The sequence below is a fragment of the Pocillopora verrucosa genome, chromosome 7 (assembly GCF_036669915.1).
Source record: "Pocillopora verrucosa isolate sample1 chromosome 7, ASM3666991v2, whole genome shotgun sequence".
NCBI lineage: Eukaryota > Metazoa > Cnidaria > Anthozoa > Scleractinia > Pocilloporidae > Pocillopora > Pocillopora verrucosa.
Genome location: NC_089318.1, coordinates 24,929,901 through 24,949,520, shown reverse-complemented (window position 1 = coordinate 24,949,520; position 19,620 = coordinate 24,929,901). Strand labels below are relative to the sequence as shown.

General features: G+C 41.8%; 2 protein-coding genes and 1 long non-coding RNA gene across 3 annotated transcripts; 1 reads left to right on the top strand and 2 right to left on the bottom strand.

Annotated features, from left to right (window-relative positions):
• Positions 1 to 2,394: 2,394 nt before the first annotated feature.
• Positions 2,395 to 5,738, top strand: LOC136282714 (uncharacterized). Its single transcript, XM_066170445.1, has 3 exons — positions 2,395 to 3,084; positions 3,250 to 3,561; positions 4,346 to 5,738. Exons 1-3 carry the CDS (start codon positions 2,650 to 2,652, stop codon positions 5,084 to 5,086), a joined length of 1,488 nt encoding a protein of 495 aa, XP_066026542.1. The 5' UTR covers positions 2,395 to 2,649; the 3' UTR covers positions 5,087 to 5,738.
• Positions 5,739 to 7,391: 1,653 nt separating this feature from the next.
• Positions 7,392 to 13,775, bottom strand: LOC131775905 (uncharacterized). Its single transcript, XM_066170321.1, has 11 exons — positions 13,751 to 13,775; positions 13,484 to 13,541; positions 12,794 to 12,878; positions 12,099 to 12,223; positions 11,324 to 11,378; positions 10,682 to 10,724; positions 9,919 to 9,973; positions 9,280 to 9,322; positions 8,494 to 8,546; positions 8,051 to 8,105; positions 7,392 to 7,602 (listed from the first exon to the last, which is right to left on the bottom strand). The coding sequence occupies exons 1-11, from the start codon at positions 13,773 to 13,775 to the stop codon at positions 7,555 to 7,557; spliced, it is 645 nt and encodes a 214-aa protein (XP_066026418.1). The 3' UTR covers positions 7,392 to 7,554.
• Positions 13,776 to 14,218: 443 nt separating this feature from the next.
• LOC136282711 (uncharacterized) lies at positions 14,219 to 18,975 on the bottom strand. Its single transcript, XR_010718382.1, has 3 exons — positions 18,826 to 18,975; positions 16,618 to 16,995; positions 14,219 to 16,328 (listed from the first exon to the last, which is right to left on the bottom strand). It is a non-coding gene; the product is annotated as an uncharacterized lncRNA (long non-coding RNA).
• Between the last annotated feature and the right edge of the window lie 645 nt (positions 18,976 to 19,620).

The following is a 19,620-nucleotide window of genomic DNA, read 5'->3' as shown; positions in this document are numbered from 1 at the left end:
AAATATCTGCGTGACTTCGTCGAAAAAACCCACGAACCCTAGGCACGTCTCCCTCTTCCCGGTCCTGTTTTTAAACACGTCCCAGCTGAGATCCTCAGCTCATTCCCCATATCAACTCACACAGTTAAGGTCGTTCAACATGCCGCCCAGAAGGAAACGTTCCAAAAGAGCAAGGGGTTGGGAGTTTATAGAAACACAAGCTGCGGAAAGTCGCAGGTCGGTAACGCGCTAAAATACACATGGTGCTCTGTTCTGTTTTCTTGTTCGTTTGGTTTTTTTTTTTTTTTGTCGTTGTTCCCCGAGGTGAAACGCACCCAGTGAAACGACCAGTAGGCAATCATTGCATTCATTGTATTCATTTGGAAGCTGTTCTATTTGCGGTCGTCTCTGCCTCTTCTTTCTTGGTTTTTGTCTATGTTTGTTTTCATTTTGCGTTTGTACTATACATTGTACAAACATACACGCTTGATTTTTACTTGGTGTACTTAGCGACGACTCTCTTTCGCATTGCAGTTCCCGTCTTGATCCCGTTCCCGTTCGAGACGAGGAAGATCCAAGCCAGGAAAGGTATGATATTAAATTTGACTTAGTGGGCACATATTAGATTCTATCTACTCCCCCAGAGTCACTTATTGGCACAGAGAATGTCTGTTGGTCTATTCCTTTATTTCTGGCAAAGGTTTCAAAAATTCAGAAGAAAACACGATCATCACTGCCCTTTTACATGCTCGAATCATGGAAGGGGCGCCCCTTTCGGGCAGAGACACCCCTCCCCTCCCCCTGGGAGTTGACAAGGATAATAGTACATAAGTGTTTTCTCCCCAGTTACTGGTATTTTTTAATCTTGCCACAATATTTCTTGAACACCGGAACCAATTTAGCTGGCTGCAGATTTTGAAGGGCATCTACTGCTCTGGTTGAAGATCATCATCAGAATTATTGTTATTCTTCTTAATGTTATTATCATTATTACTACTACTATTATTATTATTATTATTATTATTATTATTATTATTGTAGCCTTGTTAATATAATTATAATCCATGCCCCAGTAGTTCTCAAAAAAGCATGTGCTCAATATTGTCGAATTAAATTTCAACTCGGCCAAAGATAGTTTCGGTGGTGTTACATCAGATTAGCCATCAGGCTACTGCAAAATTCCAACCAAATTGCTCAAACTTAGCCAGGAAACAGATTGCACTTGACATGTGCCTTGGGTTTGTCCACTGTATCTGATGAACGGAGCACATAAAAGTGAGAACTGCTGTGCAAGGAACAGGGCAAAATAAAATACTCTACAACTTTTGTAGTACTCGACTGGAGAACTTGAGATTGTATACCAAAGAGTGCAAGTTTGGACTCCTTGCAATCAATCACAAAGAAATTGGCCACAAGTAAAAAAAAAAAAACTGCAAAATCACTTGCAGGCAAAACATCAACGAGCTCATGCATTCCCTGTAAATTTTGGGGTTTTGAAAAGAGAATTCCTGGGAAACTGTTTGTTATCTATCGATGGGGCTCAGATTGTCAGAGATAACTGAAATGGTTCATATGCTCTTTCCACATTCAAAAATTTCATCTTATTTCTTGGCGAGATGATGATGATGACGAGGCAAAAAATGTAAACAAGGATTCACCCACGTTCAAAAAAGGAAACAGAAGTAGCTCTTGAGCAAGGCTTGTCATGTTTTTTTAATTTTTTTCATGTCTTGTTTTTCCCTTTTTTTGTAGCCCTTCAAGCTCGTTCATTGATGACGAAACACAACCCCAGGACTCACCAATGCTGCATGTGGCCTTAGACAACCAGCCATCCACAAGCAGGGATGTGGCACCGGTCCTTGTCGCACCGTATTTCCCGTCTGGCCTGGCGGTATCATTGGAAGATAGAATGCGGTTCAACTTCAATCTGTTCCTGTATGACAGCTTGCGTTTGCCCGCAGGGCTTTTTGCTGAGGACCAAGCTGGAGAAGTGGTATTTGAAGACCTGCAGACATGTAGAGATTATTGTTCACGCTATGTACAGAGTAGAGAGGAATGGTGCAGCACACAGCGGCAGGAGTCAGACCACTCACAAGAAAGAAGAAATGAACTGTCCAAGGAGGATATGTTTCTAACCACGGGAGAAGCCTTGGATGGGAGTCTGAGATGTGGCAACGAGGCATTCGACCGCAACTTGAATTTGGTACGCCTTGACCTCTTTGGCAACGTCATGATCTTGAATGCCCCCCACTGGAGCGATGTCTCTGCGCAGTTTACACATGGTTTCCCTCGTCGCCTCATCACGGACACACATAGAGGAATCTTGCCTGGCAATATCACGGTGGCAGCACGCATTTCGAACCAGGGAATTCGAAGCGTGTCTCCAGGTAACTTGAAAACATTTTTTTAACCATTTTTTTTTCCTTTAAAAAAAAACAAACAAACAAACAAAAACAGTAGTAGTAGTATTCCATTGTGAGGTCAAAATGATAACTCTGCTAGCACCAAAGAAAATTCAAGCTTGGGACAGTTTTGGAAGACTATTCTTGGATTCCTCGGTAACTCACCTCACTTATTACATCTTGTGTTCTCAATGCAGTTCCTCTGATTACCTTTGGTACAAAGTGATTTGTTCTTGTGAAGGGCTAGTGCTCAGGACATGCAATTGACATGGACTCTCTTGCAGGTGACGTGGCTGCTTTCATGTCAAAAGAAATGATACGAGGTCTGGGACTCACCGTGACAGAACTGATGCTCGCGCGAATGACAGCAATCAGATATGCGGGCAAGAAAGACAAACCGGCACGTCTGGTGGAAATGATGGTTCGATTTGGAGTGGACTTCCTGACCATGACGCCCCTGGAAGCCGAACAGACAAAGGGGCTCAGACTGGCCAGCTCTTCCCACTGGGATCTGGTGATAGCCTCTGCTCCAGACGACGGGGAGGACAGCAGTTCGGATGAGTCAGAACTCTCCGTCGGGTGGGATGCTGAAGAGGAGCTGGAGCCCCTTCCCTCCCGAGGAACCCCAGAGCATGCTGAAACGGTGACCAGGCACATAGAAAATCTGCTGCAGTGTTACGTGTCTGTGCAGACAACGACTCAGGTAGGGTCTCTCCTGTGATTATGAGCGAGTCAGTCAGTCAGTCAGTACACGAGCTTAGAACCCATTACTCCAAATGACCATAATACACGCATTTAAAGATCCTCTTCATCATGCAGGGCCTTGTTTTAGATGACCAACTAGATACATCTCACCCTTTTATAACAGGCACTGCAAGTCACAGCTGCAGAAGCGACACCCACAAGAAGACCCAGCGGCAGCTCCGGCATGGTCAGACGAAGAAAGCAGGCGACTCCCAGACGTGCCAGGAGCGGAGCATCCCAGGTGTCCGCAGAAGGGCCAGTAGCTGAGGAGCAAAGACCAAGAAGGGACCAAGAAGCACGGCAGGAAGCACCACAAGATCCCCAGCAGCGTCTGCTAGCACTGCCAGGAATCATAGCCACACGCATACCCAACAGGGAGTCTTTGGACAGGCTGCAAAAGTTCCTGCAAGAAAACCAACCTTGCAACCCACCACAGGTGAACTGAAATTTAAAAAATTAAAGAACTGCACATTGACTGACAAAATGATTTGATAGGTGCTAACTTCAAAAATATTAGATTGGCATTTGCCGGTGGCATACACAATTTTTCACTTGCAGCCTATTTCCTCTGAGAGCAAGTCACCTCGAGATGTATTTATAACAGGTCACAGTTAAAGTTGGGTCCAAATTTTTCTTACCTAGGCTGATTTTGGATTTCTTCTTATTATTACTGTGATGATTATATTTTCTAGGTTTTTTTTTCCCCCTTTTTTCTTTTCATGGCCCTTATGGGGAATTGGATTAGTGATCTTGAAATTGCCCATTCTGAATAGTTGGGGCCAGGAGACAGAGGAAATTGAGACTCAATCTTTGTCAAAAACTTTTAACCTAAATTTAATTTTGACCTGTTAGAGGGGCAGGGGGAAATTGAGAATGAACGTGTGAAAATTAGTGATCTTGAAATTGCCCATTCTGAATAGTTGGGGCCAGGAGACAGAGGAAATTGAGACTCAATCTTTGTCAAAAACTTTTAACCTAAATTTAATTTTGACCTGTTAGAGGGGCAGGGGGAAATTGAGAATGAACCAATTGTAAGTTAAAAAATTTTCACCCCATTTTAAATTTTTTAATTTTTACTACTTGCACCAAGCATGCTTTATTATTATTATTATTATTATTATTATTATTATTATTATCATTATTACTATTATTATTATTATTATTATTATTATTAGTGGAGGTACCTACCTCACCTGTTGCTTTTTTTTTTCTCTCCCTAGGCAGAAGAGCAGGCCAGATCTTCAGACACGCAAGCCTTACAGCAGGCTAGACGAGCTGCAGCCCTCAGGGTCTACACAGAGGAACGTACCAGAATAGTGAGGCGGAGAGTCCGCGATGTCTGGACAGCCACTGGGGCCGACTGCACTTGCCTGGGAGAGCCGGTCGTGAGAGACTCCCAGGACGAAGAGGATCAGAGCTGCCCGTACTGCCTGTGCCAGGAAGGGGGGGGAGATATGGCCGACGTGAGAACCAAATGTCAGAATCCAACCTGCTCCATTTGCATGCTCGTAAACAAGCTGGACCAACCCACAATCACTGCGCTGGGCTTGAAAAGAAACCAACGGCTGGCTGCCATGTTGGAATTTGCACCCCTGATCGCACAATGTTTGAACGGCGGACAGATCCCTGAAGATAGGAGGATCCTGCTTTGCAAGGCCCTGGAGGACATCCTGAGTTGTAGTGCTACCAGACTGCGATATATTGCCAATGCTGGAATGCTGGTCATGCTCCGTCCACGTCTCCAACACCTTCTCTTACAAAGAGGCTGGGGAGACGTATGGTGCAACTTGTCCAAGATAGCCAGTGCCATCGGCCATCACAGCGACCACCATAGCCAGATCGCAGCACTCATGTATATACGTCGAAGGTGCATACCAGACAGTAACAACAGATGGCTGTGGTTTCTCCAGCCAGAAGATCCCACCGAAGAAGAAGAGATCGACAGGACTGTCTTCCAATAGGAGGTACCTAACTGTAAAAGAAATTTTTAGTCAGACTGTAAGCTTTTCACTTGGATGTTCATTTTGGAGTTGGAGATGATCAATGTCAACGTCTCGCGCAAACTGTTGATAGATATTCGAGCTATGAGGACATTAGTTCTTTCTGTGACAATGGTTTTACTCAATTTTTAAATTCAACCAGCATGTTCATTTTAGAGTTCAACACAGGCCAGTGTGTGTTCTGAAGAAATGAATTTTTTTTTTGTGGCAATGGTGAGAGGTGGTTTCAGTCAATTTTAAAACAAGATGATCAATTTCAAAGTCTCTCGCAAACTGTGGATAAATATTCAAGCTAGGGCAGTGGTGTTTTTCTGAGGAAATTGGTCTTTTCTGTGACAGCGGTGAGATGGTTTTACTCGATTTTGAAATTCAACCAGCATGTTCATTTCAGAGTTCAACACAGGCCAGTGTGTTCCGTAAATGTTGTGTTTGCAAGATTTTTTTTTTTTTAAGTTCCTCAGAAGCTGTTGATAATAATATTCAAGCTAAGGCGGTCGTGTTTTTGTGAGGAAACTAATTTTTTTCTGTGACAAAGGTGACAGATAGTTTAGCTCGATTTTGAAATTTGACCAGCATGTTCATTTTGGAATTCAACACATTTAAAATAAAATTGAGTTGATGGTTGAGAAAATGTGTGCTTGTTCTCTGCTATAATAAGTTATTTTTAATAACCGCCACAAAAGGGAAGCAGGTCGCTGTGCCCACAAAGATGAGAACATTCAAAAGTGTCTCCTTTAACTCCAGTCACCACGATCGCTATAAATGCAGCTTTCCTTACCTAGCCTGTCAACCAATTGCGATAAAATGGTCTTTTGTTTTCACCTTCATTTGACTAAAAAGGTTTGCAGTTGAGAGAAAGGAATTGAACAACAATTAGACTGCCGACAAAACTCTGAACAGACAAATTCAACCTCTTTTTTCCAATTGTCAATCCGAGATCTCTCTTTGGGGCACTTTGCCAAATTTCGCCCTCCATATTGAAATGAAAATAGATCCTCGTTAAGAAAAGCAGTGCATTATAGTCTAAATTCAAGGTTTTACCCCCGAGACAGGCGGTAAGGGTTGTTATTTAAGCAAATTCCTTCCAACTATTAATGGTTCCAGAAAGAAATGCACCCTTGCTTAGGAAATTTTCAGGCAACCCTAACACTCACCTTGCTTTTTCCGGCTTAATTCAACCATCGCGTGTGGAAGTCAGGGTTAGGGTGCAACAGCATGCCAAACGACTGGGTAAATCCGTTCAGTTTGTCACCCTCAACTGTAAATATGTGTAGCTCTGGATTCATACACTTTTAAAGCGCGTTCCTTCGACGTACGAGTTTCTACCAAAATACACAAAACGAAGCAAAAATGCCTGGGATATTTGACAGGCACTTGCGACCTTCCTTTAGAAAATGGACCGATCGTCGGGAAAATACTCTCCGTTTAACGAGCAGAATAAGCCTCAGAAGGTTGGTTCTACGAGTCTTAAACTGAAAGTCTTTGACATCTACTCACTTCCTTCGCCATCTGTTTTGTTTGTTTCCATTTGGACACCGAGGGGGTACTGGGGTGTGTGCAGAGAGTTGAGCCCGCGCTCCAAAATGTAAAAAATTATTGGTGCGAAAATCAAAATGCTTGGGAAAATGAAATACTCCTAGAGGAAATTCAAATCACAGAAAACGTGCCTGTCAAATTGGCGAAATAAAATAAAGGCCACAGGTCAAAACCCAGTGACCAAGACAGAATTTCTCCCTACAGTATGAATACAATATCAAGCAGGCAGGTGACGAGAATGGAGAAGAACATCAATCATGGGATTGGTAGTTGAGCCAATAGCAAATTCTTTGAACTCACATCATAAGAGTTGTATGGCAGATAGTAAGGACAATTACTAATCAGATCTTGGGAGTGAAAGGGTTTCATACATGGAGGTTGCACTGTCCGCTTTTAATGCCCGTATACTAGCACATGAGAAATTTCTGCGATTTGATTGGCTTAGAGCAGTGGTGTTTCAGCTTAATTTAAGCCAAATACCTACATTGTGAAATTACAAACTAAACTCGGGTAGTGGTGGAAACGAATAACAGCATAATTTGTACGTGATGTTTGGCATGAATACCACTGGTGATATTTCAAAATTGCCTCAAATGCCACTGGCCTAACAGCTGGTGAAATTACGCATAACAATTTCGAAATATCACTGCAGGTATTTAGGTCAAATATCACTAGAGATCATCCAATTACCTACACAAAGACAAAGGACAAAACCACACACTCCTTTGAATCTAAATTTTGGCATCAGTCTTTATTTTCAACAACAATACCAATAAATGTATCAAAACTTTTCTTGTCTACTCCATTTGGTTAGGCAGTATTGTTTCGAAGGGGAAAAAATCTCCAGTGATCACTGACTGCACACATTCAACCTTGATGGATGCACTTGATAGCTACATCACACCAGCACCGTTCCTGCCCTTGCATGTTACCTGCTGCAACTGAAGAAAAGAGAGAATTTTGCTCATCTGTTGACGCTGATAAAAACATCAAATTGCAGAGCAAAAAGTATGAAAATTCCTTAAAACCCAAGCTAGCTTCACACTGAATTCCTGCACTTTTTGAAGCAATAATAACTAATCCAAAGTGTTTGAATGAAATTCAGCTGCAAAGGAGGAATGAATTAATGTCAAGGGTTGATGTGATAATGATGGATGGAGTTAAAAGTTTCTGGTGGCTGTCATTTCCATAGCGCTGGTCGCAGGCTTGCGGCAGACTGTTGAGGTGGTAGCCCCAGGCACCCAGAAAGCCTGCGCGCGTAGCGCAATGGTGATCATGGCCTGTCAGGCGAACGACAGGCTCTTGTTTGTTCAGTGGGGGAAATGTTACGTAGACGGGTAAATGGATGGTATAATCCAGAAATCTAGTAATGTCATTGACCATATTTACCTGCAGGCGAGGCGATGTGACAGCTGTTAATAACCCTTTGACTACCGCAAGTGACCTGGACAGAATGACAGTATCAACAGGATGAGTGCTGAGAATCCAGAACATCATCTCAATTTGGGGACCATTGGTTGATGCCATACTAAATTCTACCAAGTAACTACCAGCATAAGGATTGTATGGTTGACAGTGAGGAGAGGTGCTAATTTGATCTGGGAGCTAAAGGGTTAACCCTTGAACTCCTGTTAGTGTTTGACACTAGATGTAACCTGTCCCTATAATATCCATACATTATTCAGCAAACAGGTAGTGAGAATCATCAGACATATCAGGCACAAGTGGTTACCTTGATAGATATCCCTCTTGGAAGGATTGTTTTTAAAACTATTGGAGCGAGTGATCAATAATTAATACGCTGGCTGATTTGATTTTATGAATGGACTCACCTTTTTTTCCCAGGGAAGGATTCAATTTGTACTTCAGTTGGTCCTTGGTTTCCCTACAGGAAGGAAAGCAGAAAAAATTAACATTGACATTCAATTTACAGCCTCCTTTTAATGAAGCCTTTTACTCCCTCCCAAGATCTGGATAGTAATTCTCCTTACTGTCAGCCATACAGTTCCGGTGATGTTGGTTTGGAGAATTTGCTATTGGATCAACTTAAGTTCCCTTCAATTCTATTTTTCTTTGATCTCATCACTTGTCTGCTTGATATTGCATATTGAATATTGTATATTGTATATTGGATATTGGATATTGTTTTATCATTTCTACTATTATTAAATGAGATTGCTAAAAACATGAAATTTCTGCCAACAATGCCAATAGGCAGTGGAGAGAAGAGGTAGAGAGAGAGAGAGAGAGAGAGAGAGAGAGAGAGAGAGAGAGAGAGAGAGAGAGAGAGAGAGAGAGGCGATGGAATGATCAGTGCAGGACAGTGGAAGAAATGCTCACAAGTTGTAGCTGCAGAGGTGAAACTTTGAGGGGCTGTCGGTCCTAAACCGCCGGCCGGTTGGTGACGGCAAACTGTTGAGGCCGGAGCCACAGGCCCCACAAGCGCTGGCGCGCGTCGCAAAGCGAGCAGCGTGGCTAGCCAGGGGAAAGGCAGGGCACTGTTTGTGCAGAGGTCAAGGAGGGACATAGACCAGACCAGCAGGTAGTAGAATGATGTTTTTTTTTCAATGGTCTGTTTTCAGTGGGGCACTTTGGGAACAATTGATTGTTATTCATACCTGAGTCACTAGGTGGATGTGCAGGACTTGGTCCTTGCTTGGCCTAGAGGAAAGAAAAGCAGGGATCAAAAATTGGCATTGACAAAAAATTTGATTTGAAACATGTAATATCATCATTATTATTATTATTGAGATTGCATTTGATGCATTTTAACCCCTGGCCAGTAATTCTTGAAACGAAGAAAGGAAAGCCTGCCCTCTTACCACAGGTCATCATTACAAAACTGTTCTAATTTGTATACCAACAAGTGATATCAATACTGACAGTATCAACAGGAGGAGTGATGAGAATCCGGAACATCATCTCAATTTGGGGACCATTGGTTGATGCCATACTAAATTCTACCAAGTAACTACCATCAGAAGGATTGTATGGTTGACAGTGAGGAGAGGTGCAAATTTGATCTGGGAGCTAAAGGGTTAACCCTTGAACTCCTGTTAGTGTTTGACACTAGATGTAACCTGTCCCTATAATATCCATACATTATTCAGCAAACAGGTAGTGAGAATCATCAGACATATCAGGCACAAGTGGTTACCTTGATAGATATCCCTCTTGGAAGGATTGTTTTTAAAACTATTGGAGTGAGTGATCAATAATTATTATGCTGGCTGATTTGATTTAATGAGTGGACTCACCTTTTTTTTCCCAGGGAAGGATTCAATTTGTACTTCACTCGGTTCCTTGGTTTGCCTACAGGAAGGAAAGCAGAAAAAATTAACATTGACATTGAATTTACAGCCTCCTTTTAATGATGCCTTTTACTCCCTCCCAAGATCTGGATAGTAATTCTCCTTACTGTCAGCCATACAGTTCCGGTGATGTTGGCTTGGAGAATTTGCTATTGGATCAACTTAAGTTCCCTTCTATTCTATTTTTCTTTGATCTCATCACTTGTCTGCTTGATATTGCATATTGAATATTGTATATTGTATATTGGATATTGGATATTGGATATTGTATTATCATTTCTACTATTATTAAACGAGATTGCTAAAAACATGAAATTTCTGCCAACAATGCCAATAGGCAGTGGAGAGAAGAGGTAGAGAGAGAGAGAGAGAGAGAGAGAGAGAGAGAGGCGATGGAATGATCAGTGCAGGACAGTGGAAGAAATGCTCACAAGTTGTAGCTGCAGAGGTGAAACTTTGAGGGGCTGTCGGTCCTAAACCGCCGGCCGGTTGGTGACGGCAAACTGTTGAGGCCGGAGCCACAGGCCCCACAAGCGCTGGCGCGCGTCGCAAAGCAAGCAGCGTGGCTAGCCAGGGGTAAGGCAGGGCACTGTTTGTGCAGATGTCAAGGAGGGACATAGACCAGACCAGCAGGTAGTAGAATGATGTTTTTTTTTCAATGGTCTGTTTTCAGTGGGGCACTTTGGGAACAATTGATTGTTATTCATACCTGAGTCACTAGGTGGATGTGCAGGACTTGGTCCTTGCTTGGCCTAGAGGAAAGAAAAGCAGGGATCAAAAATTGGCATTGACAAAAAATTTGATTTGAAACATGTAATATCATCATTATTATTATTATTATTGAGATTGCATTTGATGCATTTTAACCCCTGGCCAGTAATTCTTGAAATGAAGAAAGGAAAGCCTGCCCTCTTACCACAGGTCATCATTACAAAACTGTTCTAATTTGTATACCAACAAGTGATATCAATACTGACAGTATCAACAGGAGGAGTGATGAGAATCCGGAACATCATCTCAATTTGGGGACCATTGGTTGATGCCATACTAAATTCTACCAAGTAACTACCATCAGAAGGATTGTATGGTTGACAGTGAGGAGAGGTGCAAATTTGATCTGGGAGCTAAAGGGTTAACCCTTGAACTCCTGTTAGTGTTTGACACTAGATGTAACCTGTCCCTATAATATCCATACATTATTCAGCAAACAGGTAGTGAGAATCATCAGACATATCAGGCACAAGTGGTTACCTTGATAGATATACCTCTTGGAAGGATTGTTTTTAAAACTATTGGAGTGAGTGATCAATAATTATTATGCTGGCTGATTTGATTTAATGAATGGACTCACCTTTTTTTTCCCAGGGAAGGATTCAATTTGTACTTCACTCGGTTCCTTGTTTTGCCTACAGGAAGGAAAGCAGAAAAAATTAACATTGACATTGAATTTACAGCCTCCTTTTAATGATGCCTTTTACTCCCTCCCAAGATCTGGATAGTAATTCTCCTTACTGTCAGCCATACAGTTCCGGTGATGTTGGCTTGGAGAATTTGCTATTGGATCAACTTAAGTTCCCTTCAATTCTATTTTTCTTTGATCTCATCACTTGTCTGCTTTATATTGCATATTGTATATTGTATATTGTATATTGTATATTGGATATTGGATATTGGATATTGGATATTGTAGTATCATTTCTACTATTATTAAATGAGATTGCTAAAAACATGAAATCTCTGCCGACAATGCCAATAGGCAGTGGAGAGAAGAGGTAGAGAGAGAGAGAGAGAGAGAGAGAGAGAGAGAGAGAGAGAGAGAGAGAGAGAGAGAGAGAGAGAGAGAGAGAGAGAGAGAGAGAGAGAGAGAGCGAGAGAGAGAGAGAGAGAGGCGATGGAATGATCAGTGCAGGACAGTGGAAGAAATGCTCACAAGTTGTAGCTGCAGAGGTGAAACTTTGAGGGGCTGTCGGTCCTAAACCGCCGGCCGGTTGGTGACGGCAAACTGTTGAGGCCGGAGCCACAGGCCCCACAAGCGCTGGCGCGCGTCGCAAAGCGAGCAGCGTGGCTAGCCAGGGGAAAGGCAGGGCACTGTTTGTGCAGAGGTCAAGGAGGGACATAGACCAGACCAGCAGGTAGTAGAATGATGTTTTTTTTTCAATGGTCTGTTTTCAGTGGGGCACTTTGGGAACAATTGATTGTTATTCATACCTGAGTCACTAGGTGGATGTGCAGGACTTGGTCCTTGCTTGGCCTAGAGGAAAGAAAAGCAGGGATCAAAAATTGGCATTGACAAAAAATTTGATTTGAAACATGTAATATCATCATTATTATTATTATTATTATTGAGATTGCATTTGATGCATTTTAACCCCTGGCCAGTAATTCTTGAAATGAAGAAAGGAAAGCCTGCCCTCTTACCACAGGTCATCATTACAAAACTGTTCTAATTTGTATACCAACAAGTGATATCAATACTGACAGTATCAACAGGAGGAGTGATGAGAATCCGGAACATCATCTCAATTTGGGGACCATTGGTTGATGCCATACTAAATTCTACCAAGTAACTACCATCAGAAGGATTGTATGGTTGACAGTGAGGAGAGGTGCAAATTTGATCTGGGAGCTAAAGGGTTAACCCTTGAACTCCCGTTAGTGTTTGACACTAGATGTAACCTGTCCCTATAATATCCATACATTATTCAGCAAACAGGTAGTGAGAATCATCAGACATATCAGGCACAAGTGGTTACCTTGATAGATATCCCTCTTGGAAGGATTGTTTTTAAAACTATTGGAGCGAGTGATCAATAATTAATACCCTGGCTGATTTGATTTTATGAATGGACTCACCTTTTTTTCCCAGGGAAGGATTCAATTTGTACTTCAGTTGTTCCTTGGTTTGCCTACAGGAAGGAAAGCAGAAAAAATTAACATTGACATTGAATTTACAGCCTCCTTTTAATGATGCCTTTTACTCCCTCCCAAGATCTGGATAGTAATTCTCCTTACTGTCAGCCATACAGTTCTGGTGATGTTGGCTTGGAGAATTTGCTATTGGATCAACTTAAGTTCCCTTCTATTCTATTTTTCTTTGATCTCATCACTTGTCTGCTTGATATTGCATATTGAATATTGTATATTGTATATTGGATATTGGATATTGTATTATCATTTCTACTATTACTAAATGAGATTGCTAAAAATATGAAGTTTCTGCCAAAAATGCCAATAGGCAGTGGAGAGAAGAGGTAGAGAGAGAGAGAGAGAGAGAGAGAGAGAGAGAGAGAGAGAGAGAGAGAGGCGATGGAATGATGTAACCTGTGTGTAACCTGTCCCTATAATATCCATACATTATTCAGCAAACAGGTAGTGAGAATCATCAGACATATCAGGCACAAGTGGTTACCTTGATATATATATACCTCTTGGAAGGATTGTTTTTAAAACTATTGGAGCGAGTGATCAATAATTATTATGCTGGCTGATTTGATTTTATGAATGGACTCACCTTTTTTTCCCAGGCAGGGAAGGATTCCATTTGTACTTCACTCGGTTCCTTGTTTTCCCTACAGGTAGGAAAGCAGGAAAATTAACATTGACATTTAATTTACAGCCTCCTTTTAATGAAGGAAAGAAAACCAGGGATCAAAAATTTGCATTGACATTTCATTTGAAACATGTCATATCATTATTTTTATTATTCAGATCGCATTTAATACATTTAACCCCTGGCCAGTAATTCTTGAAATGAAGAAAGGAAAGCCTGCCCTCTTACCACAGATGGCTGTTTTGGGCATCATCATTACAAACCTGTTCTAATTTGTATACCAACAAGGTAGGCTAACCCTAAGCAAAATTATTGGATGTGGAAATTTTCTTGAAGCTGTCATTCAGTGGTATGAATGTTGGACCGACACGTAAACAGAGTAGTGGATAGAAACTTGAAATGTAGTTGTTCTCCTTTGGAGAAGGGATTGGTATTGTCCATAAAATTTCAGTGGGATGAAAGTTTTGAGCACAGCACAGCACAGCACAGCACATGCATCAAATTGATATGATAATGAAAATATGGTATCCTTCTTCAAGTGAGTGAAACTAGTTTATCAGAATGAGAAGCAGTTATCGACAGGCCCAGATTTTTGAGGTTGGAGACCTCTTGGGTGGGTCTTTCTTTCTTTTTTTGGATGCCACCGTGCGTGAGAGAGAGAGAGAGAGAGAGAGAGAGAGAGAGAGCGAGAGTGAGTAACCCTAATGCAGATCATCCGATGAATCAGTAGGTAGATGAAAGTTGTTTCTCACCAATTTAAAAAAGTTGTGTGAAAATAAAGACAGACATCAGTACAATATCTACGAGGTATTTACACCATACCTCATTTATTGGACGAATCTATTTAACAAACAGATATGAATGAACCATGAATGAACCCTTTAACTCCCAGATCAAATTTGTAATTCTTTCTTATGATGTGAGCTCGCACAATTTAGTATTAGATCCACTAATTATCCACAAATTCATATTTTTCTCTCTTCTCATCAGTATCACCTAGCCGGTCGATATTGTATGGATAATGTAAGGAGAAATTCTGTGTTGGTCACTCACTGTGTTGGAGTTAAAGGGTTCAATAAAAAAGTTGCATTGCATTGTCTAACCCTAAGCAAGCCAAAAAACCAACACATCAAGTGTCAACCCTAAGCAACTAGTTCCCACACAAAACTCTGAGGACATTCTTACAAAAGGTCTTAAAATCTCTTGCTTTAACCAGCCTTTGACTCCCAAGATCTGATTGGCTGCCACATAATAATAATAATTGCAGATACGTGACAAGAATTTGGCGTTGGATGGAGGTAACAACTTCTACTGGAGTATAAGTTTGAGTATTCTCACCACCCGTTTGCCAGACAATGTTTAGATATTGGTTACAGGGAGAGGTTACATGTGAATCACTAATAATTGGGAGTTAAAAAAGGGTTAAAGCCTCAGAATTGGCCAAGGAAGAACCTTGCCAGATTTCTACGTCTAGTTGGCAGCTAGCTAGCCTCTTCAATCTACGCTTGTAAAGAATCGAGAACTTTCAAGAAGGTGGCCAAACCCAACAAAAAGAGGTTCATTGCACTTGCATTTTTTCCATGCTCATTCAGACAACTTAAACCTGTGTCGGTGAAACAAACACTCTGGATTTTCATCCACTGAGGCGTTATGAATTAACCATGAATTAACCCTTTAACTCCCAGACCAAATGTGTAATTCTTTTTACCGCCAACCACACAATTCTCATCGTGTTGGTTCAGAGAATTTGGTATCAGATCCACTAAATCATCCACAAATTCATATTTTTCTTTCTTCTCATCAGTATCACCTAGCTGGTTGATATTGTAGGGATGATGTAAGGAGAAATTCTGTGTTGGTCACTCACTGTGTTGGAGTTAAAGGGTTAAAAAAAACAAAAACAAAAACAGAAAAAAGAAAATTGCGCTTCGAGTGAGATGAACTGACACGAGAGTGTTGCAATCGTCTAACGAAGGAAAAAAACAACACATAAAGTGTAACTTCCAAACTGGTTCCAACACAACACTCTGAGGACGTTCTTACAAAAGGTCTTAAAATCTCTTGCTTTAACCAGCCTTTGACTCCCAAGATCTGATGGGCTGCCACACATGTTGGCTGCCACATGATAATTGTAAATGAGTGACAAGAATTTGGTGTTAGATCCAGATAACAACTTCTCCTCGAGTACGAGTTTGAGTATTCTCGGGACCCGTTTGCCAGACAGTGTTTAGATATTCATTACAGGGAGAAGTTACATGTGAATCACTAATAATTGGGAGTTAAAAAAGGGTTAAAGCCTCAGAATTGGCCAAGGAAGAACCTTGCCAGATTTCTGCATCTAGTTAGCAGCCCATGCAGCTAGCTAACTAGCTAGCTAGCAGGCTAGCGAGCTAGCCTCTTCAATCTACACTTGTAAAGAATTGAACAAATTTCAACAAGGTGGCCAAACCAATCTATACTCACTCGTAAAGAAAGAATCGAGAGATTTCAACAAGGTGGCCAAACCCAAAAAAAAAAAAAGGTTCATTGCACTTGCATTTTTTTTCATGCTCATTCAGACGACATTCAGACAACCTGTGTCGGTGAAACAAAACACTTTGGACTTTGATCAAGGAGTAAGTAACATGTTTTCAAACTGATAACAATTTCAACCTTCCACTTCTACCATCCCACACTGCACCCCAAATGTCAAATATAAAATCAACTGGGAACTGGAAATCTGCAAATTCTTCATCTATCAACGGCCATAGCAAAAATCACTTGGATTGGAGACTGTCTTACTCTTCAGTAACTGCCGGCGTCTGGGCTGAGGGGAAAAAAAGAGGATCGGAGAGCCACATTACTTCTCACTACGGCGAGAAAGTTAAATGGTCTGCAAAGGCTTCGAACACCATCGGCAGGACTTTATTCAGCAACCAGAACGGAAATTGTTTCTGAACTGTTACCACGATCGATCTTGTATTTTTTCACGACAAAAGAGGTCCCTTTGGATGCCGTGTCAATGTTCCATTCACTTACAGTAAGAGCATTTGACTTATTAGCAGTTAGAATGTATGGCATGGCAGATCGTAACTCTATCATAATAGCTGACTTACCGGAGCTGAGCTGCTCTCAGGCTCGATCAACCGAAAGACGATCATCTCTCCGACCGGAAGCCCTCCTATCATAGCAGCTACATCACGGTGCCCGGTACCAACAACAGTTGTGCCGTTTATGGCTTCTATACGATCCCCGATGCAGATCCCAGGAGCTTTGTGCGCAATGCTTCCTGGATCGACACCTTTGATGAGTGCATAACCCGAACCATCATTTTTATGTGAAGACCCAAGGATGGGCCTGCTTTAAACACTGTCACAGTTTTGCGTTCTCCTTCAACAGGTGCCGCAGACGTGAAGCCATCAGCTCCAATTTGCCCTCTGAGTAACCTTTCCGTGTCCATTCCACATGTAGTTGGCATGGACACCAAACGAGATCTGGAAAGAAATGTAAATTTTCAGGTCAGCACTTATCAGGAATCCTCAAGTCAAGAAGTGCTCGAGCAGCAGGGCTGGAAAAGCAATCGAATCTCCATGGAGAGCCATGTTGAATTGAATTCTTCCCGAGCGAGGACATCTGACAACTTGGACGTGTACAAACAAAAACAAACATGGCAAATAAGAGCAGAGTGGCATCGGCATGACTTTATTCAGCAACCAGAACGGAAATAATTATTGTTTCTGGACTGTTACCGTGATCTTGCTTTTTTTTTCAGGACAAAAAAGGTCTCTTATCGGATGCCGTGTCAATGTTCCATTCATTTATAGTAAGAGCATTTGACTTATTAGCAGTTAGAATATATGGCATGGCAGATTGTAACTCGAAAATCCCAACCACCTGAAAGTTGTTTCCCATACTTCGGGTGAAAAAAAAAAAAAAAAAAAAGAAAGAAAGAAAGAAAGAAAGAAAGAAGCTTACATTACAATGTATCGTGGGACAAAATCTACAGGAAATTAAGAAAAGAAAATCAAGCACTCTACCATGTTCCAAACGGCGGGCGATTTAAGAATAACGCGAGAATACTTTCAGCACGAAAATGGGCACAGGAAATGAGAATATTCAGCCTGGCCCGCAAGAAAAAAACCACAACAAAACAAGACACGACCAGACGAATTTCAAACCAAAAATCGAAAAAAGAGAACAAGCAAATCCGACTATTCTTACCCGAGCGAGGACATCTGACAACTCGGACGTGTACAAACAAAAACAAACATGGCAAATAAGAGCAGAGTGGCATCGGCATGACTTTATTCAGCAACCAGAACGGAAATAATTATTGTTTCTGAACTGTTATTGCGATCTTGCATTTTTTTTCATGACAAAAAAGGTCTCTTATTGGATGCCGTGTCGATGTTCCATTCATTTACAGTAAGAGCATTTGACTTATTAGCAGTTAGAATATATGGCATGGCAGATTGTAACTCGAAAATCCCAACCACATAGAAAGTTGTTTCCCGTACTTCGGGTGAAAAAAAAAAAAAAAGAAAAAAAGAAAGAAGCTTACATTACAATGTATCGTGGGACAAAATCTACAGAAAATTAAGAAAAGAAAATTAAGCCCTCTACGATGTTCCAAACGGCGGGCGATTTAACAATAACGCGAGAATATTTTCAGCACGAAAATGGGCACAGGAAATGAGAATATTCAGCCTGGCCCGCAAGAAAAAAACCACAACAAAACAAGACACGACCAGACGAATTTCAAACCAAAAATCGAAAAAAGAGAACAAGCAAATCCGACTATTCTTAGCCGAGCGAGGACATCTGACAACTCGGACGTGTACAAGCAAAATAAACAAGGCAAACAAACACTCACTCGTCGCTCGAGTCAGCAGGACGCTCGTCCCCTGCGGCTGAAAGCCTTGTTTTTGAAGAGAGAGAGAGAGAGAGAGAGAGAGAGAGAGAGAGAAAAATCTACGGACGGAAAAAGCTTTCGATTCTCTTGCGAGTTGCTTCGTTCTCAGAGTCGATCGATTGCTGGTTTTTTTGCACTCGCGCGTTCGTCCACATGTGGCCGGCGTCGTGTGCGCCACGAATCGAATCGAAATCGAAGCGGCCTCGCAGACGAGGTGCGAAATCTTCCAAACGAACGAACGAACGAACGAACGAATATTGCGCAAAGAGAAGAAGGTTGAAATCGATTCGCCCGCAGTCGAAAAGCCTTCGTTACGTTGTGGGAGTGAACCCGATTCAAATAATATATACAGCACTAGAGAGTCTCCAAATGAGTGCCCTCGCCCGACGAATCATTCTTTGCACAGGCTTACCTTGAACACAGCAACATCGCAACTTCGCCTAGGAGTCTCTGTGACTCAGTCGTGGAGCATACATCGTTGGAAGGTTTGTGATGCCATATTCCCACTGCCTCTGATTTCACGGAGGCGAGACGAAGAGGCATTTCTCTCTGGCTCACAGGGCCACCTACTCGAGTCACCTAATGCGCGTGCGCGCGCGCCTTCGGGAGGGGGGACATAACAATAATGGTATATTGTTAGAAAGACCTCAGCTAAGAACGAAGAAGACCTTGGGAGATCGCGCGTTATCGATGGCTGTGTTTTTTTCCTTTTCACGATAAAAATGCTTTCGGGAAATAAGTCGCACGCAAAATTCATTCTCTTTGGAAGTCGACGGGGTGAAATTTTCACTGAATTCATTCCTTTCGGGAAATAAGTCGCACGAAAAATTCATTCTCTTTGGAAGTCGACGGGGTGAAATTTTCACTGAATTCATTCCTTTCGGGAAATAAGTCGCACGCAAAATTCATTCTCTTTGGAAGTCGACGGGGTGAAATTTTCACTGAATTCATTCCTTTCGGGAAATAAGTCGCACGCAAAATTCATTCTCTTTGGAAGTCGACGGGGTGAAATTTTCACTGAATTCATTCCTTTCGGGAAATAAGTCGCACGCAAAATTCATTCTCTTTGGAAGTCGACGGGGTGAAATTTTCACTGAATTCATTCCTTTCGGGAAATAAGTCGCACGCAAAATTCATTCTCTTTGGAAGTCGACGGGGTGAAATTTTCACTGAATTCATTCCTTTCGGGAAATAAGTCGCACGCAAA

Coding starts and splice junctions, on each gene's coding strand:
- LOC136282714 (XM_066170445.1), top strand. CDS start 2,650: ATGGACTCTCTTGCAGGTGACGTGGCTGCTTTCATGTCAAAAGAAATG. Junction 3,085..3,249: donor CTGTGCAGACAACGACTCAG/GTAGGGTCTCTC, acceptor CTTTTATAACAG/GCACTGCAAGTCACAGCTGC. Junction 3,562..4,345: donor AACCTTGCAACCCACCACAG/GTGAACTGAAAT, acceptor TTCTCTCCCTAG/GCAGAAGAGCAGGCCAGATC.
- LOC131775905 (XM_066170321.1), bottom strand. CDS start 13,775: ATGATGCCCAAAACAGCCATCTGTG. Junction 12,224..12,793: donor ATAAAATCAAATCAGCCAGG/GTATTAATTATT, acceptor TCTTTCCTCTAG/GCCAAGCAAGGACCAAGTCC. Junction 8,106..8,493: donor TCCTTCCCTGGGAAAAAAAG/GTGAGTCCATTC, acceptor CATTCTGTCCAG/GTCACTTGCGGTAGTCAAAG.